We start from the raw sequence: 25,592 nt of genomic DNA on the forward strand, positions 1-25,592 counted from the left end.
ACCCTTTCTCCCTTCCTCCCCGCCCTTCCCCCTTTTTTTTTTTTTTTTTTTTTTTTAGTGAAGGAGGATTAATGTATAATGTATTTCCTGGGGAATTTTTTTGTGATGGACCAACACAAAGTGCCCAACGTAATTGTGAAGTGGTTGAGAAATTGCATAAAATATGATTTGTTTATAAATTGAACTCTTTGGGGCTTCATGCAAAGCACTACTTGTGGCTGAAAACTGCACATAAAACCCCGAACGCACCGCCCCCAAGACGAAATGCGCTGGTGGCAGCATCATGATATGGGCGTTGTCTTTCTTCAGCAGGGGACTGTGAAGTTGCATGGAGCTGACAGGAGAATGGATGGGGCTAAATACAAGGGAGTATAGGACTTAAAACCTGCTGGCGACTACAAAAGACTTAGGTCTCGGGGTGGAGGTTGACCTTGTCAACAACATAAAGCTAGAATGAAAAGATTTAGATTATGCCATTGACCTAGTCAAAGTACACACCTAAATTCAGTCGAGAGGCTGGTCAAGATTGGCAGCTATATATATATATATATATATATATATATGTGTGTGTGTGTGAAGCGAAAATGATTCTACAGTGTTCCCTTAGGGGTCTTAACACAACTGAATATGCCACACTACTCTGATTTTCAGACGTTTAACATAAAATCCCAATGTAATGTGACAAATTGTGAACAAGTTTAAGACTTATGAATACTTTTTTTTTGTTCTAGCATGGGGACAAAACGTGTACATTAAATTATTTGTTTGTGTCTGAAAGCTTTAGTGATCCTTACAGAACATAGTGCTGCATTGTGGACTGTATGTAGATGAAAAACATTAAATTCCCCCTCCCCATCCCACTCCCAACCCTCTGTAATATAAAAATTACTCCAGTGGTGCCAACAATGAATAAAAAAAAGTGTCTGACTGTAACTGAAAAATGTAACAGTGTTATAGAATATGCATGGAATTACAATTTCAATTTTCTCCTTTATATATCTTCTTGTTCTTTATTATGTATGTCAACACTACAGCACTGAGTTTTAATTGGTATTAATTCATGCTTTTTGCCCTCAGATATTACACTGCCAAAAAATAAAAAAATAAAAAACTGCGCTTGCAGGAGAGAATGAGCAAGAGAATTGGCTTTGGTCTATTTCTGAATGTACTCTTCCACAGGAAACAAATCAGTGCGGCGCGATGCAAAAAGCCGGAGTGTTCATACAAGGCAACTTTTGATTAAACAGAATGCAAACAAGTTCGCACAAGATGCTGTGACAGAAGGAGAGCGTCGATTTTTCTGTTCCCGTCCACAAATGGGGGGCGGGGAGGGGGGCGAAATCGAAGGATCCTTTGTTCCAAACGCCACAAATTCCAGAAAGGTCCAAATATTTCATACTGCCTTTAAAAAGGATTTAATCAGCAAACAATATGGTCTGTCATGCTAATGCTTCTGCCATATATTCATCAATTTGCAACAAACGGATTACAGACTGCCTGTGCGTACAATCGACACGGTGGCGTTTCTTCTCGTCCGCTGATTTGAATCAAGTTGGATTAAATGCTTGACTTTTTTTTTTTTTTTTTTCCATTACCATCTCAACATTTACCACACACAAATCAGCTTTAGCCAAAAGCAAGAAGTCATAAAAGAGGGGTTTTTGTTGCGACAGCTGGTATGGGTTAGGAGGAGGTGGGCACTAACCTGGTGGCCAGCGTGTTGGAGTTCAGCTCCATTTACGCGCCACATTTTGCTCTATTAATACATCCATAATAAGTCGAGCCCCAGGGATCCATTCAGATGGTGATATTGCCTGGTTCCCATTTCATTACAAGAGAACACATTTTCTAAGTATTCTGTCATCAGACCGGGCTATATTTTATGTGAAAGGACCTTAGACAAACCTGCGGGTTGCTATGGGAATGAAAGAAGCCCGGTGAGGTGTTAAAACGAATGGCGCTTCCTGAGGTGCAACATAAAGGTAAATGGTCCATTTTTTTTTTTTTTTTTTAACAAGCGACTACAGCAAATCAGTCAATTAATGCACTCAAAGGAACTTTTCTTTATTTATTCATTTTGTAAACAAAACCTACTCGTATTAACCGTTAGCTGCTGCGGATTCATGCTCTAAACAGGTACAAACACTGAAGTCTTCACAGAGATTTGTTCAACTACAAAATACACTGGCATGTAGCTGCAGGCCCCCTGTCAATTTGTTGAGATTTTAACTAACTGTTGGACACAATTTTTTGTTTTTGTTCAAGTTTACTTGATAGCTGAATTTAAAAAAAATTACATAAGCGTGTGAACCTGCTTATTTTGATAAAGTACTTTGTACTTAAATCTAACCACAGGTGTACAAAAACACACAATCCACATACCAGCATGTACTTTTCTTAACAAAGATGACACTAAAATCGAAAGGGATTAAAATATATATATATATATATATATAGCTACATACATGTATTAAAGTTAATTTAATATTTGCTTTAATGGAATCAGGATATTTTATGACAACACCAAAGCTGGCTGCTTGCTTTAAAGACTGACGTTAAGCAGCATTTTTCATTAGTGTCGACGGTCATTTTTATAAGTGGCTGTGTTGTTTTTAATTTTTCTCTGACACCAGGCGTTTTCAGTTGTTTCGCCGTCTCTTACGTTTGCGGTTTTAGCAGTTTTGGTGCCTGAGACTTTCACATACAAGAAGGAGCTGCCCGCCACAAGACTAGGGATGGGCATCAAGAACTGGTTCTCTTTAAGAACCTGTTTATCTGTAGTTTAATTCCTTGGAACTGTTAATCCGCCTGCACTTGTCAGTTCCAGAATCGTGAGTCGTATTTGCATAAAGACTTATTGTACACTCTCCGTATTTTGATTGAGAAATTATCCAAGATGTCATCTTGGCAGAAGCACTCCAAAGTATAACATTAAATTATCATTTTGATTTGATTTGATCATTTCTATGACTATTGATCTCCTTATTTGTTTGTTTTTTTAATGCTAAGTTATTAAGCAAAATAAATTAATATACACTGGCTAATTGGGTTAAGTAAATAGTTTTAAAGGGACAATACAGAATAATACACGTGTAATACTTTTATCTTTAAAGATGGAACCAACGTTTCAATTCTTCTTTCGATTTACACCATTTTTTTTGTGTTTTGTGTTTTGGAACATTTAATTGCAGCAAAAAAACAGAAGAAATGTTTTAAGGGGACAGATATTTGTACACTGGCAGGTTATATCCTCGCTTTCTTTTCCCTGCCTCATCTGAACCTCCTCCTCCCTGAAATCGTCGCATTAGCATGCCTGCGCTGCAGTTTATCTCGGTTCACTGTGCTAAACTTAACCGAGCTCTTGCCTCTGGTACGCTGCGAGGCAATACCATCAGGTAATGTGGAGTCAAAGAAGAGTAAGGAAAAGACCTCTTTCCTCTCACAAGACAAAAATTTCAGCCTGTTGTTTCTTCTCTTTGACCTCAATTACTACCAGGGCATGTGTTACCGAAGGGCCATGTTGAATCATGTCTGCTCTGGGAGCCATGTTTGTAGGTCTTTGTGTGCAGTTGTGTACCTCCCCTGACTGTGTGGAGGGGATTGTGTTAGCTTAAGCCCAGGGAGGCTCTGTACAGTCGGTGGGGGCCAAGGTGCATTAGTCTTGGCTGAGGTGTTCCCTCGAGTGATGCCGAACATGTGGGTCGGTGGGTCGGTGGTTTGCAGGAGCGGAGGGAGACGGAGCTAGAAAGGAAGAAAGAAAGAGAGGGGGAAAAAAAAGGATAAGGCAATGAAAGGAGGGAGAACAGTAAAACGATGTCGGACATGATTGGAGCTGAACAAAGCTCTATCCGCTGTCATGAGCCGCTGGCGCAGCACTTGCCTGCTGCACACATTCTAGCTCTGGCTCGGACCTCCTGGCAGAGCACCGCTTTGCTTATAGAAAGCAGCACTCTCTCTCTGTGGTTTGATTACATGTGGCTAAGTGAAATGGGAAATGATCCGAATCTCACTTTGATTAGAGCTAAAAACAGAAAAGACATTAAGTCTCCAGATAAATGAGATTAATGTTGGACATGTTTGTTGTCGTTTTGTTTCGATGTGAGGTTCTGTGTAGATTACACATTGCCTTCGGATCAAGCCTATTTTTTTTTGTCGTCAATGTTGTCACCTTTCTTACTGCAAAATCCAGTTAATGTTATTGGGATCACAAAGTGCTGCGTTGTTGGAAAAGAAAAAAAAAAGTATTTTTTTGTGCACAAAGAAAATTTGAAGTGTAACTTTTCATGCGTAGCGTCTGTGCACATGGGTTTTTAGGTCTGGCCACATGTTCTCAATCCGGTGTAGATCTGGACTTTTTAGTGGACCTGCTGTAAGCCGTGGCAACTTGGGAAAACAATCCAGTTGCTCCATTTAATCTGTATGATTGTCAGGAAGCTCTTGTGAAAGAGATCTTTGAGTTTATTCTAGGTTAGGGTTAAGATTTTTATTGTCGCTAATTGTAAATAGCCTGTGTTTTTTGAATGAACCTGCTCACTTTGGACCAGAGTAGACTATTTTGTGTAGCTACGTGAAGTTTTGCCGTACGGTACACAATTTTTATTCTTTATTCTGTTTTTATATATCGCACATTTCTTTGTGGGAATACTTGTTTTGGTTTTGACTGCTTGTCAATTTTGCTGCTTTTGCACATAGATTTCCTCATTATGGGACAATAAAGGATATTTTGATTCCATTTTATTCTGCCCTAAGTATTTTACCCAGCTTGTTCTAACCCAACTATAAAATGTTAGCTTACATGAGGATTTTTTAAATTTAAATTTTCCCAAAAGCCCCCCTTTTTTTTTTTTTTTTTTTTTTGTCTTGCGTTTGCACTTAATAAATTAAAGTGGTCATTAGTCCAATTGAAGTGGCTCCTAGATGAAGAGACACTTCACCCTTTGTTTTGGAGTACGTGAAAGAATCTGTGAGGAGCGATGGAAATGCACTTGTTTGTCTACTTGAGCATATGCAACATTTAGATATCTGCCAGATTAAAAGTGGATCACAGAAGGATATGCAAGTTGCCGTGGTTTGCATGCTCTCCAGATATAGGAACTAATTTATTGCATCTCTGTTATTAACTTTAACTATGTTGACACATGGTAGCAGCAGGGGAATAAAGGTAATATTCTGCCTCCATGTAATGACTACTATCTTGGGAGTGATGTTGCATATGGTTTACCCTACAAATACTATATATATAACACCTCTCACCACAAGGAGCCTGATATATCTAGGTGCGGTAGTTTATTACAACAGCACTGCTTCTGCATCCCCCCACGTGCTAATTTGTTAACACTGACGAGCTCATTCCCTCCAGGCGCCACGGGCAGTTTGACTGACAGTTTGAAACTCGCACTTGTACGTTTTTCCGCCCTGCAGTAACCCACCATCAGTCTTCTCTCTCTCTCTCTCTCTCCCTTTCCCCTGGAATTTGCGAGTGCAAGTTCCTCGCTGGCAATTAATGCGTTCGGATGCGCGTCGGCAAATGCGAGCTGAAACAAAACGAATGGCCCGATCTGGCCGCCGCGCTAACGGATGTCTGGATCCTGTCAAACGGAGAAACGTTGATTGTTCTCAGCAGCGTCGTTGGTCAAAAGTGTCAGAAGCCAACAGGGATGTTTGAAATGTCTGCCGGGCGGGAATTCGCCGTGTTTACACCTTTATCTGTAAAACGGATATTTTTGGTATTATTCTTAAAGCTTCCAGCCTTGTTTCCTGGGAGTTTATTTGACCATCCTTTGAGTGGGAGGTGAAAATAATTTGCCGCTTTTAAGTCTTTCATTCTTCACATGCCACAAAAAAGAAGCATTATTGATGTTTTTCTCCTGAAACGCTAAATCGGCGGACTTTGACAGTTTTGAGGTAATTTTACATTCTTAAAAAAAAAAAAAAAAAAAAACAACAAAAAGGGAAGATTGAAGATTTGCCTGCCTTAAGCCACGTGAACACAATTTATTTGAGAACAATTTGACTGATCTGCATCTCACCTCAAGAAAAATAATCCCTCATGTTTTATTGAAAGAGAGCTCCTGCTTGTCGCACAGCAGTCTTTTCAAGAAACTTCTTCCTTCCTGCCCTCCCTCCTACACCCACTAGTTTGTCATTTGTTGCAAACTAAGAAGTTGGTGTGACAGACTCCGATTGGTCTAATCAAATAACCGCTCCCAGATTCATGTGCTAATTAATCGCTGGCTCTGGGGGGCTGGACCCGTCCGGCATTGCCCCGAGGAAAACGAGACATTTGATCTGTTGAATCAGCTCCCTTGCAGTCCCCTCCTCCCCTCTTCCATCTATCTTCCATTAATTTGATGAAGTCCGAGTTCATTTGAATGCAACCGCCCCTCTGCCAACATACATTCACAATATTCTGAGTTGAGAGATATTTGAAAATAAGCACCTAGTACATTAAAAAAAAAAAATCTCTACACTCCTTTCCTTGCACTAAAACTATTTAGACGTTTAAGGAACATTTAGTTGCTGTTTATAACTGCAGTATCATGACACTGGTAATAACAATATGAATAGAAGTCTGAGTGTATGATGAGTCATCCGTTAGAAGGTGGAATATACTGGGGTCTTCAAATGTGACGAGCTTCAAGCAGGAAAAATTGCGAGGTGATTTGATCAGAGCGTCTTTAAAACTGTAGCTGTTGTAGGCGTGCTCCTGGTGTAAAGTAGCGAGTGTCTTTTAAAAGTTAAGGCCCCGACATACTTGGTGCGAATTGCCAAAGTCCGTTCTGATTGATGAAAATTGCGTCATTTTGTTCGCAGAGAGGCATCCACCTGCCGAACTCAACACCGGACAAGGGTTGAACTATTTCGACAGAGCTCTGGGCGAGGTGTTGTCTGATTGGTTGTCATTTATGCAGAAATGTGCTCGGACATCAATGTTGATATTTCTCTTGAACTAGTCTACGGATGTTTATCTGACTCAATGAGGAATCATGTACATGTATTTGTATGATTCGTCATTAAATAACACCTATAAAAATAAGACTGGTGAATGGTTAGTAACTCCTCGTCGTTGTTCTTCAGGGAAGAGGCTGTCTGCAGAAAAGTTTGACACCATCTCAATGAGCATTTCATAAAAGCAAAGCTGAGGATGCAGGGGAAGGAGGGGGAACCCCTGCAGGTCGTGTGAGGTTGTGCCCCCCAGATGGTTTGCGTTGTTGTATTAAAGGTGTGGCACATACGAATGTGCCACAACCACGTGACTGTTTAATGCTGGGTCTAATGGACAGTTGTCAGAAAGGTCCAAACATTTACAGGACTCGCTGCCAATACTGCAGCACACTTTGCAGGCACTCTTGTGGTCTTTGATACCATCGGCCTCCATGTCCTTACTATCATTTATAATTTTAGAGAGTCATTTTAAATCATCCGGTTCCGATAAAGGACAAGTCCATTCTTGGCTGAAATCAGTCTAGAAACCTTTGATTGAGTCTTTCCTCTCTAAAATGATGCATCTCTCCTTAGGAGCTGCCTCATGTCCCACCAGATTTTGGTTCATTCAGCAGCAGAGTTCAGTGTATTGTGAGCGAGAGTCGACCTTAACAGCTCCACCCTGACATGTTTTCACCAGAGATGAAAAAGAAGCCAGCCCCCCAAAGGCCACTGTTTTGTTCCCAGTGATGACTTTTAAATGTCATATCCCGCTCTGTCTGCGTTTTTAGAGCCTTTTTGGTTCAAGGAAAGGTAAAAAGGAAAAAAAAAAAAGAAAAAATCCGCCACCAAAGCAAGAATGAACATTTTAGGTGAAAAATTCCCACTTCCTTATTTTTTCCATTATCATTAGCAAGCACCTGCAAGTGCATCAAAGAATTTCTCCTTAGAGTGATTGTTGCGGCTCTGCGGGGGGAGCGACATTTTCCAAATGACCGTTTTTCTCTCTGACCTTTCCTTTGCCCTTTTTGGTGAGTAATTGCGTATTTGTGAAATAATCATTAGCGAGCTACGTCACACACAGGCGTCACAATGAAAAATACGCTTTAGAAGTGGCGGAAGATTCCATTATTACGACTTTGGTCTTGCCTAACTGAATCCCCTATCCCTTTTCTTTCCATTTTCAGCCGTGCACTTGTCAAAAGAATTATCCAGGGAGAATCTGCAGGGCTAAAATAGAGATACGGGCTGCATATAAATACAGCTCTAAAGTTTTTCGCAGCTGAGGGGGAAAACAGATGGAACACACAGGCTCAGATAAGGCTTTCTACGAGGCTAATTCCGATTTTCAGTGGATGGGACAATGGTGTGTGCAGGTATACGGCAACTCAGAGGCTGTGTGTGTGAGAGAGAGAAGGGGGCAGGATGCTGGCTGTGCTACCTGGGCAATATGAGCCCTATCAATCACCGCCCTCCAGACACAGATGTAATTAAACTTACAGTTGTTGACTATCTGGGTAATTTGAGCCGTCACTGGCGTGCTTTTACCCACTTGCATTAGAGGATTGCCGGTGCCCGTATCAATGGCATTGTGTTCGCTGATGTTTTTTTAATGTGTTTTGGGAATGCTGGCGTCGATTGCAGGGATTTTGGAGAGAGATCTAAAGTTGTTCCATGTGAACTTGTACAATACTGTAATATTAAGTTAAAGCAGTTTTACTCTGCTAAAGCTTTTTTTTTTTTTTTTTTAATTGAAAACAAGCTTTATACATAAGAAGTCGGCATACCTGAATGATTTCTTGAGTCCCTACGCTAGATTATAACAAGAACCAAACAACGCCTCCAGGTTTCTTGGAGGTGCTCTTAAGTCAGTTTGACTTAAAGAACATTTTAACACCGACAATGAGATTAACAAAGACCTATTGGCTGAAAACGTAACATGAATTAAGCACAATCGGGGAAACATTTAAGACACTTCCCAGGAGTGGGTGTCTCACTATGTTGACCACAAAAAAAAAAAAAAAAATGCAAAAGATCTCTATTTCAGACTTTTCAGCAATGTTGTGTGTGAATAAACCACAGGACACCCAGCATAATACTGATGGTACAAGTGGGACAGGTAGCGATATTTGGCCATTGTGCAAAGGAAAAACCAAACGCATCGTTTTAGCAAAACTGCCAAACATGGTGGTGAGAAAGGTGGTGATCTGGGTGTGACCTGAGGCCTTGAGTCATTGAAATGATTAGGAAGTTGCACCATGCAATTTTTACAGCTAAATACGCGACTGTCTAGCAGACAACACTTGGCTGAAAGTGCCTCATCAGTAGGGCAATATTTCTAGGAAATAAATTCTAGAAATTTGTCATATATAAATGTGATTCTCTATAATAGTTCATCAAATATGGTTTTTATCCTCTTTTTTTTTTTTTTTTTTTGCCTGCACAGTCTTGATTCTGTTGTACACTTGGGCCAGATTTCCAGAATTTTCGGACATGTCAATGCCCTAATAGTGGAAAAATGATGCATTCTGCTTCTAAAATCTCTGACTTTCAGATACTGTTCAATGGCTGGTGGGTATTTTTTTTTATGCCTTCCATTTGTTCACTTTCTGTTCTTATTTAAAACATTGCACACTGATGAAACGTGCCAAAGTATGATAAACCCTACAATTATGAGCAGAGGGGTTGAGATTTTCTGTAAATTATAATTTTCTTTACATAAGCTATTCTATGTCTACATATTTTTGTTTTTCTTTCTTGCCCTCATTTAAAGACCAAGCGCAAAATACGCAAGGATCAAAAATAACAGTTTGTTCCGTTTTAATCAAACTAAATTACGCACCTTTCTGTTTCCTAAGTGCACCTGCCTGAGTCGACCTGTGTTATCTCCCGCTTTCTCGCGCCGTTATTTGTTTCAGCAAACTTTGGTTTGATTCACACCAGTGCTGTTTTAGGAGGCGGAATAAATCTTCCCACTAAGAGGAAGATAATTGGTAGCTTTCATCCCTGCATTGGAAATAATTATTCCAATCTGTGGTGTTTCAATAGCGAGTGCGCTTCAGTGTGTTGGGGTTTGAATGATTTATGAGACAAAATGAAATGACACGATAATGACGGTCCTCTCCTGTCGCTTCACCTCATTGCGTCCCTTTGTGTTTGCTGCGTTTATTTGTGGGGATATTTAAAGAGCAGTACCTGGCTGATTTTTATTGCTGCAGATTGTGTGCCTTGCTGTTCTTGTTTTATGCACATAGGGATTTTTATTTTTCTTTATTTTACACCTATCCATCATGCAATGCCATCAGGAAGGCTTAAGAACAAAGAGTGCTGCAACAGATGGTCTGTTCCCCCCGCGGAGCCTTGATCTCAGCATCCTCGAGTTGGTGTGATTTGTACGCCAAGAGTCAGGTTGACATTGTTGCACTAAGAGATTTCAAGAAGTATAATTAGACATGACTAGCCACTGGAACTTGAACAAAGCCTGAGTACCTATATTAAAAAAAATAAATAAAAAGTTGACACAAAAAAGAGATGCGCTAAGAGCTGACACAATGACGGACAAACCTGTGAGGAGAAAATTATCATTATATCACAGTTTCAAGATGAATTTCCAAAAAAAAAAAAAAATCCATCACCTAAATCCCAGACATGTCATACAATAAGGTGATCATATGAGTGAGAAAAATGACAGAAGTAATGATAGAAAATTGCATGCTTCACCCTTTTCAGGTGGATTGGATTGTTACTTAAGTGCTTGAGACGCAAAATAAAAAAAAAGAATCGAAACGGATGATGGATGCTGTTGGTGTTTTGTTTTTTTTAAAAATGAAGACTTTACAGTCATCATCTTTTGCAACGTACAAGACATTTGAGTCTGTGTTCCTTTGGCAAAAAGATTAGCCGACAGCATCTGTTTGGTTGTGACTTCTGGGCTTTCAAAGATGTTCCACCTTCCACTTTTGAAAATGGAAATTGAGTGTTGCTGATGACCACGATGATGCACGTCGCAAGACAATTACATTACGTACTGTTTGCTAAGGAGAGATTGTCATTGTAGCTACTCAGTACCTCAAACAAATTATACTCTGGTACTTTATTTTTTTCTTGTTCTGGACACGGGCTGGTGTGAAACTCTGATGTAAAAAATACCAGCCAACACAGTCAAAATACAAGTGTTTTTTAAGAAAATGTTCAAACAGAAATGTACTTTTAGCTCATTGCTTTTCTTTAAAACAAAAAAAAAAAAAACAAGTTATTCCCACTGATGTTAAAATAATGCAGAGCAGTGATTAAGCACAGAGTTAAAATAAATAAATAATATCTGCTAAATTTACTAGTAATTTTCCTTCCATTGTAATTATGCTACTATTAGCTGCTTAAATGATCACACTGTCTGCTTGGGTGTCTAGCCTGCAGTTAGCCGCTTTACAGTTGTATTGATATACATGTAGGGCTGCTTGACGCTCCACTTAAACAAAGAAAACGTTGTTCACTTCAGCACTTTCACAGGGCCTAAAGGGAGAATGCTGCAGAGCAGCTCATTGGTTCATGTAAAAACATAAACGGATGTAGTTTTGTTTTTAAATGAAGGTGTTCTACTATCACTGTGGGAAAATACTGATTATATAGCTGTTGTGTTATTTGCTATACGTTTAATCGTCTAGGTTTTGAAGCAGAGATATACATAAGATGAAAAAAAAAAAGAGGTCAGGCTTTTCAAATATTAGCAACAAAGATTTTAAATCAGTGGCAGCTGAAACGGCAGAATCAACAGAGTGGTTTTAAATGTTTGTTGTTGTTGATTTTCACACGGTCCTAAAGCATTTAGACGTAAATATTGCGTAGACGAGTATAGTCAGTGTAGACTTGGTCAGGTTTCACGGTTTACAGAGAATTTGAAAAGCTCCAGTTTCAAAACCGCTAAAGTTTAGAAGGAAATTACCATCAATAGGGAGTGATGAACAGATGTACAGAGCACATTGTAATTCAGGAAACTGAAGAAAGACCCAGACATTTTTTTCCCTGCCCATTACAAAGACAGAGCCAAAGCGTCTAAAAACATTCCAAGTCACAAAAAGACAGTTGTGGTCTGGAAATTAAAATGAGGTTGTTTTTGTGTTTCTTACTGTTTCCTGACTATGAATGTCATGTCTATTGAGCAGCTTACTGCAGACTGGTTTGGAGCAGGTAGCCTAAGGAATTATCAAATCACTGGGGTTGGGACTCTTTTACTATCTCACAATTCGATTCCAATTTCTGATTTTTGATTAAAAACAAAAAATACTGATTTCTGCTGTATTCTGTAGGTTTGCAAATGATCCTCAAGATCTGCTCCAGTCTGCTTTGCAAGGCAGAATGATAAATGGATACTTCAGAGCGTCACGTTTATTAAGTTTTAAATATTAATCCATGGTTAGGCGGAATTACTATCGCCCTGCATCCTCCATTTATTTTTACGAAGCGGTAAAGAGAGAGGGTGCCCCACCTTCCTGCAGACGGCCTCCAATGAGGGCAACGGCATTGTAATTTCCATCCAGACGTTTTGCAGTTGTTATAGTCATTTAGTAAAGCAATATATAATATAAATAATTTGCTGTTTGCATAAAAGCATTTAAACATGTTTCAATTCAAATATTTGTGTGAATGCCATGGAGCTGTGGTGTCAAGGCTGTACTTTTAGAATCTCATCCTGGTCCGTGAGGGTGGCAAACTTAATTTGGCCAGTTATGCAGCTGTATTAGCTGCTTTGTCTGCAGTGGGCTTGTTATTTTACCAACATGTCGTTGACTCATTACAGGCCGTTACCAGTGTTTACTTCAAAATGCCGTTCCCATAAAACCAGAGAGGTCCTTTGATGGCCAAACCGCAGGCATCCGTCTTTGGAAAACGGGAAAGTTTAGGTTGCGTGTTTAGGCTTTCTCTCATTTGGATGTCACCTACAGCTCACAGGATCAGGTGGGAAGTGGATAGCGCTTCTCTGCTGTTGCTACTCTAAAATTGCTGAAAATGGTCCAGTCACATGTTAAATTTTAATGGCTTTTAAATCTGTTTCAAACTTTTAAAATCTTAAAATCAGGAACCCCTCCACCCCCACCTTTCTACTAAGCTAAAAGAAAGCACAGATTCTCTCTTTGTCACTAAGACTAATCTACTCTCCTTTTTTTTTTTTTTTTCCCTGTCCCTCTCTCTGCTCCTTTTCTGTCTCGTTTGGCGTCACGTCAGGGCGCTTTACGCATCCCAGAGACTTGTCTGAAAGGATGTTTATAAGCTCTTAAACTTACAAACTTCCCCTTACTGTCGCTGAGACCAGTGTTTATGCGTTCTGCTCGATTTTTAATATCTGGATCTAAACACAGAAAGCCTCCAGCCTGTTGCGCACATGCTCACTCGCGTTGGGCGGCCTCGGCTCGCAGACGTTCACGGGCCTGCGTGGCCTTGTGTCTCGGTGACCCGCAGACGGCTGTCACTCTCAGTCTAATACATACATGGTTTCTTAGTCGTTTATTTGTTCTGGGCGGTTAACATGAGCCTTTTTTTTTTTTTTTTTTTTTATAATACTTTGACTCCTTTCTCTGACTCTAGCCGCATCTCGACCCTCTGCTTCCTGCCTGTGTGTGACCCCCTTAAAACACAATAAACCCAACGGCTCTCATGTTTCCTGGATACACAGTTTTCTGTGTTTCTCACTCTAATCTCCCAGCTTAATGCCCAAATAATGAACTGTGTATTTTCTCACAGGAAAGCCAACAAACGCACTACTTCTTTATGTGTGATCAGTGTCAGTCTTGTACTCGGTCTTCTTTCCACAACTCCTGGCCTCTCGAGGGCCCCTGTGGTGTTGCTCATCCACCTACTCCAAACAACTCGTGTCCTATCGGCCCACACTCTTGAGAGAAGGGTGGAGAACCTCTTTGCATATGTCTCTGTGTCGAACCTTTTGATTGCAGGTCTTCCCATCTGTTCTTGTTTTTTTTCTTCTTCTTTTTTTTTCAGTTGAAATATGCATAATTTTATTCAGGTCTTCACAAACAAATGCAGCCAAGCCCTGGTTGAAGCTGCTTTAGCTGGTTTTTATGGAAATCTTCAACTTGTATCGGAATAAAAAAAGATGGCGAAAATTCTCAAACTTTCCTGTTCATTACTTTCTTTTTTGTTGTTGTTGTTTTTGTTGTTTTCTGCAGCTTTCAGCAGAGCACCCATCCCGATGGCGGTGGTGAGAAGGGAGCTGTCCTGCGAGAGTTACCCCATCGAGCTACGTTGCCCGGGCACGGACGTCATCATGATCGAGAGCGCCAACTACGGCCGCACGGACGACAAAATCTGCGACGCAGACCCCGCGCAGATGGAGAACACGCGGTGTTATCTTCCAGATGCCTACAAGATCATGTCGCAAAGGTAGCTGCACGTACAAATGAACTAAAGTGCTAAACGTGGGAATGAAGCAGTCAGCTAGCTTGAACTCATACTAACTTATGTCACTAAGTAGTGAAGCTTACATAAGCACAGTTGCTTAAGACATTAAAGAACTAGAATAAGCAAAATGTTTAGCAACAGACCACTTTGGCTGTTGTTTTGCTCTCAATAAATGATCTCTCACTGATTGACCAATAGCTAAACAGGAAAGTGAAACAAAAACGCTAAATCGCTGTATTGACACAAAGTTAAAGGAAGATGAAGAGGATTTAGAGTAAGCACGCACGTATGCACACACTTCATCACAACGTAGCTGTGATGAAGTGTTTTTTTATTTCTATACTGAGGGTGTTGACATGCCTTCAGTTGTTTTGGTCCAAAAATCAGTTGATGAGTTTTACTAATTCGCAGCTTTTTCTGTCGCATAGAGAAAATGTCAAGAAAACAAATATGTCTCTGTGAACTATGCAGGAACATTCAGTCAGATATGTATGCGGCAAAATGTACATACAGGAAGGTTTTTTTTTCCAAACCTGTCGAAAACAAGTTCAGAACAAAATGTTTTCACATTACCATCTTTTTGACCACTATTTAAAGAAAAATGATACTGGTAACAAGTTGCCACAAGTTTTATCCTTTACAAAAATGATGTGGATTTTTTTTTTTTTTTTACTCTACTGCATAATACATTTTAACAAATACGTGGCTACAAGTAGGTTCAACTTCATAGTAAACCTACCTGTTCACCCGTCTAAGGTTGGGCCACATTCACCCAATAAATGAACGGTTCTAAAGGTCATTTGCAGCGTCCATTAAAACGGTTGTGGTGTGGTTATTGCGATTCCTGTGTTCACATCTATAGAAACGAACCGCGCCGTCGGGGGGAACAAACCGGGGTTCATTTTAAATCTGCTGCATATCTCGGGTGTGAAAACACCTCGACTTGTTTACTGCAAGAATTTTAACATACTAAGATATGTTTCCTTAGGAAAATGTCGACTCACTTCAGTATAAACTTGTAACAGGTAGAGTCTTCAGGGATGATTTTTTTTTTTTTTATAGTTTCTGTGAGTTTTTAAACATACTGAGGCGCATTTAGCAGACACCCTCAAGGGCGGCTGACTACAGCAACGTTAAATGTATTCAGTCAAATACAAATTGCTTCTTTAAACTTCTGAAGACATTCTGATGGCTAATGTTTTTTTGTTTTTTTTTTGTCTTTCAAGAAACCTGAAAGCTTTAGGGAAGTCATGGGGATGAGTCTGACATTTCTTGATTCTGCAGGTCTGGCAGTAATCAGCGTTGGGGCGTGGCTATTGAAACTAAACCCGGCTCTCTTAAGATGTGGTTAATCAAAGTAAATCCACTTTAACAGTATTCTCTCACAAGGCTGTGTTGGTGTGGACAACATTTTCCTTAATAAATGGATAAATAAATATATTTACTCAGGTTGACTTTGTCTAAATGTTCGCTGCACGTAGGTCATGCGTATGCTTACAATTAGGTCTTTCATTTCATAATGCTCCGGCTCTTTGGTGTTTGCGGTAGAAATCAGGATAATAAACATGATGATATTTGGGACTAATTCAGAACATGACCTTATGAGTGTGTGCGCACTCGTGCATAATTTGCTTCACGCTGCTCAGTAATCAACTTGAGGGTCTTTTCATGATAAAAAAAAAAAACAGCTAGAGGAGGTACAAAATAAGACATGAGGTTTGCTAAGTTTCAATTACATCAGTGATTTTTTTTAAAATATAAATAATCTTATTTCTGAAGAGAATGGTGGCTGTAAAATAGATAATTGCACACATGACTCCCATACCAGCATGCTTTTGAACGGATCCGTTTATCACACGGGGATAGAGCAATAAAATCTCATGTTGTTAAATGTTATGTGTATTTATCTTTGCTGGTGTTTGACTTAAACAGTCTCAGTGATGCATAAACAACTCCTCTTAACAAAAATACCTCACCAATGTTCACCTATTTTGGTCATCGATTAGTTTTGACACGTATCAATAATCGTTGGCAGTTGTCGGTCAAAAATAATTACTCAAAGAGTTTTTGTGGCAGACTGAAGCTGTGTCTCCAGATTTACAAACCCTTTGAGTAAAAAAACAAAAAAAACAAAACAGTGACACCCAAACCTATTTATCTGAATAGCTACAATAAAGCCTAACTGTGTGATGGCCTTTGCTGTGTAATTGATGGCCAACATTAGGGTAATACATACACTTGTTTTGTAGTTTTAACTAAGCTTGAATCTCAGAAAGTATTGCACTCCAGGGTGAGTGCGGATTGAGTGTACATTTAGCGCGCAGGAGCCATTTTGTTGACGTATGGCAGCATTAAGAGCAGAATGAAAGCTCCATGCTGAGATCTTTCTAAGCATGGGTACTCATTCCTTTGAGGTCAAAGCACCCTTGAGCAATGCCAAGGGGACAGGCTTTATCTAAATTGCTACTCTAAATTGACTTTTTCTAGCTCACTTTATTTCCAAAAGCCAAACATATGTCCGTTTTCTTCTTTTTTTTATTTCCAGAGCTTTAGTTCCACTTTTGACTTGCCCCTTTGAGAAAAATACTAATGGACTTTTCGGCTTTATCAAACAATTGCTCTTTGGTTTTTAGTTTGGTTCCATAGAGTTCAGATAATCACCCATGTGAAAAGCGGCGGATAGTTAAAAGAGGTAGTTTGAAACAAGTTGTCACATAATTGATGCACCCTGTCGCTCCCTTTTCCCCCCCCCCCTCTCCCGGCTGCCCACTCGCACTGAAAAATCCTGGCTGGAATGAATCAAAGGGTCCAAAGGGAGCATAAAACACAGAGAAGAAGTCCGTCGTTTTAGCATTTCATTGCTAGCAGGGGCATTTAAATGATGCTCAGAGATAAGTACAAGCCGATTCAGAGCCAGGGCACTTTTTCTTGGCGGAGGAAGTGACTAAGTGGATGAAGGGGGTGGGTGTTGTGAATTGAAAATGGATGAGGAAGACCAGTCGGGATCAGGTGAGAGGATTTCAATGATATTTATGGCTGCGGTGACTCCACTACGCATTAGCATGTGAAGGTTAGCGCAACAAATGAGCGCCACCTCCTTCGACCTTTTCACAGTCGGGCTGTCGGGGCCGTTGCTAGGCATCTCGGCTCATTAAGGTCAAAGAACAGAAACAAGTCGTTTAGACAGAGAAAGTTCTTTTTTTAGATGGGGGGGAAAAAAATACTCCAAAGAATAGCTTCTCTTTCTACATTGAGCCTTCTCGCCGGTGTTATCTTGAATCACCGTAATGTTCTCACGTAGCCCTCGAGTGTGTGCTGCGGCTGTAAAGAATACAAATAAACAACACTAATGGAAAAACATAATTAGGAACACAGATTTATACCTTTAGTGACTTTTTCTATTTGACATACTTGGGATGTGTTTGCTTCAATCAATTAACAATGTACAAAAAATGTCAAAAAAAACATCAAAAATATGTTTGCGGTACGTCTTACATAGGTAATTGCTATAGTGTGACTGATGACATGCAGTGAGTTTGATTCATTTTATGTTAAACGCTGTCTAGTAAATTATTTCCTCGTTTGCTTTTTCACTTAATTGACAAAAGCGAGACTCCTTCAACTGTGACCCAACATACTTTCCATCAGCATTTGTGTAGGAAGTGTGTCTTTGCCGTCTCATTTCATGGTCCCCAATGTTTGCGCGCACACCATAACAGTGAATCAGTGTGATTAAAGCATCGAAATGGTTCAAAGTATCCTGATTTCCTCTGTATTGTGGTCTCTATATGTTTGTTTGATTCAAGTGTACAAGGACGTTCTGCAGACCATGTGAAACAAACAAAACAAAAAAAAACAAGATGGAAATCATCTGGATTTTACTTTGGTTACAAGAATTTGAGTTAAAATTAACGACATTTTCAAAGATATATAAATAAATCGTCCGGTCTATGCACTGCGCCTGATAAGGATTTAAGACATTTGTACTGAACATTGCGCTCAGCTGAAAAAATAAGCCTCTTTTTGCACTTATCTGCTCACAGACATGCCAGTACGGCGCAGTAGATTATCAGTGCCCAGGGCTGCCCTCTTCATCTGCTGTGGTGATGGACACTGTTCAAATTTCAAACAGTCAGAGTGATGCAGTCTGTAAGGAATCTTGAAAATATAAATGTTTTTTTTTTTTTTTTTTTTGAAAGAATTGTAATCACTTGAGCTGTAGCTGCAGAGCTCAGAAACTGCAGGGGTCAACGCTTTCGCAGCAGGGTGGTGACAAGGCCATCCACGAAGAGTACTCTGACTCACTTGAAGCCAACTTGAGTTTTTCTTTCCACAAGCCAAGTTCTATTTCTACGCTACATAATATTTATAATGTGTATGAAGCATAGTTAACTTCTAAGAATGAACCTGCAGATCAGAGCGTTTCCTCCATCGGCCCTGGAGGCGAGGTGAAAACGTAACTCTTTTTGAATTCTTGTTTCGCTACACTGTCTTAGTAAAAAAAAAAAAAAGATCCTTGCGATGCTTTCACTGCTAGAGTGCACTGAATGAAGGTAGATCGTGGTCGCATCAGTCAATTGTTTCACACAAGTCAAGTGATCTGATCTCCAGTCATGCTTTAGTCCTCCCCTTGTAGCAGCTGTTTAGGAACAAAAGGCAAAAAGGATCTGGTTTGAACAAATATTTTTGAAATGGGGTTATATCTAGATCCTGAAAATGTATGCTAATGTTATTGTATGTTAGCTAATAATAACGTAACAGCTGGTGCTAGCATAAAAGAGCTAGATACAAAATGCTGGCAAATTCTTCCATGCAGCATAGTTAATAACAATTGCCATTTGTAGCTAAGATGCTAATGCTAGCATTTTAAGATTTAAGCTGCTGTTACTAGTTCATAAAAGCTCCTTTCAGATAATACTTTCACTCTACACATCGTAATGAACTGGAAGGTCTCGACACAGAATGGCGGGTTGAAGTCAGTCTGTGTCACGATCGCGACACAGGTGGTATAACCTTTAGGCTGCTCTTAGCATTACACTGTCAAATAACATGATGTTAGCTTCTTATTTAATGCAAGCACTCTAGTAAACATAGGCATTATATCCAATGCTAACATAGTTGATTACTTTTGCTAACATTGACATTTTCCAGAAAAAGATATTATTTTCATAGTAAATAATAATTTTAAGTTTAATAAAAGTCTGACTCCTTATGAGGTGTGTAGCTAACATTTCCTCTGGAATTCAAACTCCTCTTAAAACTTCCAGAGCGAAAACATCAAAGTTTGCAGCTGTCCAACTGCATAATGAATGCAACATTTTAAGTGACTTTTTAACCAGTCTGCTTTAGAAAATAAAAATAAAAACAAAACCTGATTTCTAATTTTTAAAAAATTGTTACCATGGCAAATGTATCTGTTAAATCAAGTAACTTCATTTACACCTTCCAAAAAAAAAAAAATCCTTTATGTTTGGTTTCATTGTATATTACAGTTTACTGCAGTTTTCATCCGCTGTGATGGGCCTTTAAACTTTTTGCATGTTGTTCCTGAAAAGTTCCTGCAGTAGCTCAGCATTTACATTTTATCATCTGTCTGGACCATCAGAACCTTTTCTACGAAGCTGCTTCGTAGCTGCTGCTGCACCAAGAACAAAACCTCTAATCTACTTTTTCTGTAATTATATTCAGGGAAATGTAAATATGTCTTTTTTAATTTAACAAAGGAAACTGGTGTAACAATACGTTTTGTAATCTGAGCAATCAAACCAATTAGACATCATTTACATGTGCAGAGTCAGTTTCTCTCTTTGGGACTGCAGAGTCCTTTACATTTGTCTGAGTGCCACCAGTATTATTTTTTTGTTGTTGTTGCATAGATCGAATAGCAGCGACACCAGCAAAAATCACTTTTAACTCTCCTTTTGTTTCTCACACCTAGGCCTTGTAGCCGATGCTAAATGCAAAATGTGATGTACATTTCTGTTGAAACCCAATGAGTTGAATACTTTCAAATAAAACCCAGAAATACTTCCTTGGAAAGCACTTTTTCCCAAAGAGGGAAAAGGGCAGGTGCTCTAGCAACACCTAGTGTTTTATCTGTGCATGTCCCCACCACCACACACACAGACACACACACACACACAGCTTGAACTACAATAGAATGGTTTGGATCAAAGAATATCCATGTTTCAGTGGCCCAGTCAAAGACCTGAAGAGAAATGAGGATCTGTGGTGAGCTGATGTCCCACAGTTGTTCTCCGTTCAGTCTGATAGGGACAGAGTTACTTTGCAAACAAGAAAGCGCAAAGCCTGCAGAGACATCCACAGCAACAGTAGCAAAAGGTGTTTCTACAGAATCTATACTTGGTACTTTGTGTATTCTATTATCCTGATGAAACACAATGGAATTTGTGGTTGTAATGTGACAAAATGTTAAAAGAAGTTCACGGGGAATGGATGCATTTTCCGAGGCGCCGTATATTGAGGACCCCTTCGGTAAGGTGTCCGGTTCCATTAACGTCCATTACGGAGCCAAAAGCACCTTTTATCTGAGTAATGGCACGTCACCGAGCTTATAAGTAAAGGTTGTCTCACATGATGCCATGGCAGGATGAAATGAATGGATGTCTTTCCACAGCTGGCTCTAGTCTTTGTGTTTTGAACATCATGGCTCTGCACAAGCCTTTGGATAAACATGTCTCCTCTTGGCAGTGCGGGCTAATGATGCTGTAATTGAAATGTGCTACCTATGATTAATTTAGCTCAATTTGACATCATTTGCATAGTGTGTACACACACGCTGCAGCTTGAGTCTTGCAGCAACCCCTAGTCCCTCGTGGGATATTCTTGGAAGTCATTGTTGAAGAATTGTCTGCATCTCCTCGAGACTTGTCGAGATCTAGTCCCACTTTCGAATGAGCGAAGTCGCTTCAGGGATTGGGGGGTGCGGACACTTTTGCTATCAAACAAGACTGACCCTTGTCTCATCAAAGCCACGGTGTCTTTCTTCCGTCTTTTTGCGTGTTCCCCTTTTCTGTTGCCCCCCCCAAAAGGCTATGTGGCCTTCACAGCCAGTAATTACAGGCTATATCAAAACTATATATCACCTTATATCTCAGCAGACCTCAGCAGGCACCATAAGGGACAGCTGATAGTACCGTGGCAGGCTTGTGCATGACCCCTGAAGGAGAAAAACGGGTCAGGGCGCCCCCTCCCTCCTCCTTCCTAACTCACGCACGTACACCTTCCACGTCCTTATCTGTCCGGTCTATCCTTTTGTCTTTCTTATCACTCTTATTTCTCCGACCTCCCCCCCTCGGGATTGCTCCCACTGCTGTGTCACCACACTTGTCATTCCGGCAAACAAAGACGAACCAAACATATTTATGTCTGTACAAGCTCTTTGTCTTTGTGTGCATGTCACTAACGGTGAAGGTTAATAGACATCGCAGCTTGAAGAGTCTCACGAGGACGGCAAAAACAAAATGAAAGCAACCTGCTTTTTGAACCCAGCCCAGCACGTGACGGCTGACATTTGACAGCGCTCCCGTTAATGACGATGACGTGGAAAACAAACGCTCGCGGGTTGCTTCTCAAATGCAGGAGGAAGATGGCTGCAGGAACGTTGGGATGGAAAGCAGCCGATGGGAGGCTTATGAATGACTGATGGATGGAAAGAGGGAAGCAGATGGGAGGATCACATCTCATGATGATAATCCTTTCCATATGCATCGGTTCTAATTATCTTTTTGCTTTTTGACCTTATTTTAAGGAGTTCAGGCAAGATTTGCTTCAGTATGGGTTTGGTTATTTATCTCGATTTTTGTTTGCTTGTTATCTGACGATCAGGGGGCAGTTCTTAAAAGATGAAAACCCCAAAGAGACCCATGCCATCGGCAGCCGCCAAGAGGATGATCAAATGTCAGGAAGTGAGGGAATTCTTCTTAGCTGTGTAGCCCGAGCTCAGTCAGACTGAATGGAGAACGTCTGCTAAGATCAACATTCAAGTTCTGCCCCAGATTCAAATCCTTTTGCAGCCTCTAACAGGAAACCGCGTTTCATTGAGAGGCTCGTGTGTTCATGGTGATTAGTAATTCCCCTTATGCACTTTGATTTTAAACATGTATGTGTGTGATCTATTCAGAATGTACACCTCTGTGCAAAAAGTTTCATAGCATGAATCATTTTTTTGATATTTGTAGGGTTAGGGTTAAATCTGAAAACTGTGGAAAATGGACAAGTTGAAGATTAAAAGAGTTGTTCTAAAAGAGCTACCTGCAAAAGATAAATGTCTGAAATTCATGTCTTTAAGACATCCAGCCAAAGACGTGACACTGAGCCTGAGATTTGCATCATCCTTCAGTTGATCATCTGCTGTATGACAATGTTTCTGCACATATCCTTTTGAGATTAACCTAGATGGTGCTAAAAATTGGGCGACTGTCCAGCTAGACGGCGGACAGAATCCAGAATCCACAATGGAAATATACTTTGGACAGCAAAAGTAAAAAAGAAAACAACAAGAACCTATCAGGTTTTGGGTTTGCATACATCATCAGTTGCAGTTTATTGTGTTATTTATAGGATTAAAATCAGAAGAAAGAAGAATCAGAATCAGCTTCAATGGCCAAATTTGTATGCATAAATAAGGAATTTGACTTTGGTTTCACATGCACACACAACATACAGACATTAAGTGTGAATAAATAAACTTAGAGAAAATAGAACAACAGATAAAGGGAACAATATCTACATGTTTGCACGCCTAGTATTTTATTTATTTATTTTTTTTACTCTTAAGTTAAGAAAAAAAAGTGAAAATCCTATTCCCAGCTTTGGCTGAGGCTGACAATTTTTAAAGCACATCTGCATGTAAAAACAGAGCTTTGGGATTTAAACAAAGTTCCTCAGTGGATCTGATGAAAGATTATCCAAGGTTGCATCATGGGACCAGACTAGAATAGAGCAAGTCGGGACATTCCTCAGTGCTTTTAAAGGGGAGCAGAAAAACAAAGTACTTAATGCATGCACAGCGTATGACGTAGTTTCTAAGTCTTTCTAAAACCAAACAAACTGCTGCCGTCAGAATTCAACTAAGACTTTATTCCGTGATGGATCCATGCAAACACCCCGCTTTTTATTCAAATGCACATTGTAACAAGAGCCAATGCACATTTAAAATAACGACGTCTATCGGTCCGCGAAAGCCGCTTCAGATTCTAAAAGCTTTTCATTTGCACTTGTATTTATGTGGGTTTTGCATGATACAATTACATATCGAGCACCTGACAATTACAGAACAAAGATCTGAGCAATGAGCACAGCGTGGGACAACTGCCTATTGCAACGGTGTGAACAAACAGAATAGTGGGAGATTTTTCAGCTGCCATTAATATGCAGAAGGAATTAATGAAAGCTTTGACAGAGGAATAAACATAAAGTTTTCCCTTTTTTTTGTTTCCTAATAAAAGTGATAAACGCACTAAGAAGTTCTTTGGATTACTGCAGGAATTTAAACCGCCTTCCCATCTGTGCATACTTGCCTCCTGCCCCTGCGTAACCCTCTTTCCATAAAGAATAGTTTTGAAGCAGAAGAGCTTTATTTGCCTCATGTTTATTATTTTTCCTGCTTTGGATGACATCACCTAATATTCATTATCCTGTCTCATACATTTTCCCATCGTTCCCTTTCCCCCCAAAATTCGCCTTTTGTTCAGAAGCGTGCCACGTTCAATTTTTGGTCAATTAGCCGCTGCAATTTCGAAGCCAGTGAGCGTCTTTTAGACACGGATGCACAAAATGCTACACTTATTAGAAGGAGGAAAAAGGAGGCCCATGCCTCGATAGGGGAAATGTTTAAAGAACATCCCCAGCGTGCAGGGTGAATTGCTTCCCCCCCAAGAGATAAAAGCTGGACGGTGGGAGGATTGGGTTTGACACGAGGCAGTGGCTCAAATCTGTCATAACGGTGGCCATTTTTATACCCTGAGCAGAATGCCCTGTAGACTTTATTATGTCCCTACAAGCAGCGAGGTGTCCAAGAGAAACCAGGAAGTTTTCTGATTGTGACTACTTTTTTTATTATTATTTTTTTTTTACTTTATACCAACAAAGCCTTCTGCTGCTCAAAGGGAATATCGCCATCATATTAAAAGCTCGCACAATGGAACATCTCAGAACAAGAGGCTTATCATGTGTTGGAGGAAAAACTAAAGTATGAGGGATCAGTCCATTTGTCAACCAGAGCACTGAGTTTCATTTGGATGAGTCCAAACAGTGAAGAAAGGGCTAATTCACAGGGGAGCAGGTGGTTGGTCACACAGCAGTGAATCTTCTAGGCCTTTTTTTTCCCCCCTTCTCTATCTGATATTTGCCCTTCTCTGCTCTTCATAGTACTTGTTGTTTTTATCCTTGTTCTTTACTTTGGCTCTCCTTTCTCGTTTCAACTGGCAGTTGCCAGTACACACAATTGATGTCGACCACTAACTCGCTTTCTTCTGACATGAAGCGCTGAATATATAACGACCCAAAATACAGCAAGAAGTGCACAAGTTTAAGTGACCTTGAATAAGTTTTCGGGACACTAATCGGTGTTCCTCGGAGATTAAAAAAAAAAAAAAAAAAGCTAAATCGTTTTGGACGGGATGAACTCCAGAAGGTCTTTTATCTCTTTAGTTAAACATTTACAGTAAGTTCAGTGTCCCTCTGGTCTCAGTTCTCAACATGCTCCTCAGTTGTGCCGTTTGTTTCTGTGACGTTTGGGGAGAATTATTATTGCAGGACAATCAAAAAGCATAGGAGCAAGAATGTTTTAAGCGAAGATCAACCACAAATTAAAATGCAGTAAATATCAAAGTAAAGTTTGCTTTTTCATTGGTCATGTGTTCAGCGTTATTTTGTAGCCGTTGGTATTCTTTGAAACATACCTGTAAATCATTTGTGGTAGTTTTTCTGTTTTGTTTGGAAAGGTCGAATCAGGGGGTCTTGGAGAGGAGGCTGCATCGGATAGACGAGCTTCGGGTTCAGGAGGAACCGACTCAGGATGCACGGGAGTCCACTCAACCAATTTAGTACATTTATTTTCTGAATGAAGTAAACTAGGTGTGTTACTCCCTACGCTACCTACACTAGTTTTGACTTTATTTTTTAATATATATATATATATATATATATATATATATATATTTTTTTTTTTTTTATTTTTCCTCCCAACCACACTAGCCCTTTTTTTTTTTTTTTTTTTATATAATATACAT

The 25,592-nt window shown here is 39.9% G+C and overlaps 1 protein-coding gene across 13 annotated transcripts in view; it reads left to right on the top strand.

Annotated features, from left to right (window-relative positions):
* The window catches only part of LOC106953822 (latrophilin-3-like), a 258,933-nt gene that overhangs the window by 61,822 nt on the left and 171,519 nt on the right, over window positions 1-25,592 (top strand). For all 13 annotated transcript variants that reach the window (XM_015042862.1, XM_015042865.1, XM_015042866.1 and 10 more), the window contains one exon: window positions 14,106-14,319. In XM_015042862.1, the coding sequence (XP_014898348.1) occupies window positions 14,106-14,319 (214 nt within the window). The remainder of the gene's footprint in view (window positions 1-14,105; window positions 14,320-25,592) is intronic.

This window comes from Poecilia latipinna, unplaced genomic scaffold (assembly GCF_001443285.1).
Source record: "Poecilia latipinna isolate Pla-1442-1.1 unplaced genomic scaffold, P_latipinna-1.0 Scaffold605, whole genome shotgun sequence".
Classification (NCBI taxonomy): domain Eukaryota; kingdom Metazoa; phylum Chordata; class Actinopteri; order Cyprinodontiformes; family Poeciliidae; genus Poecilia; species Poecilia latipinna.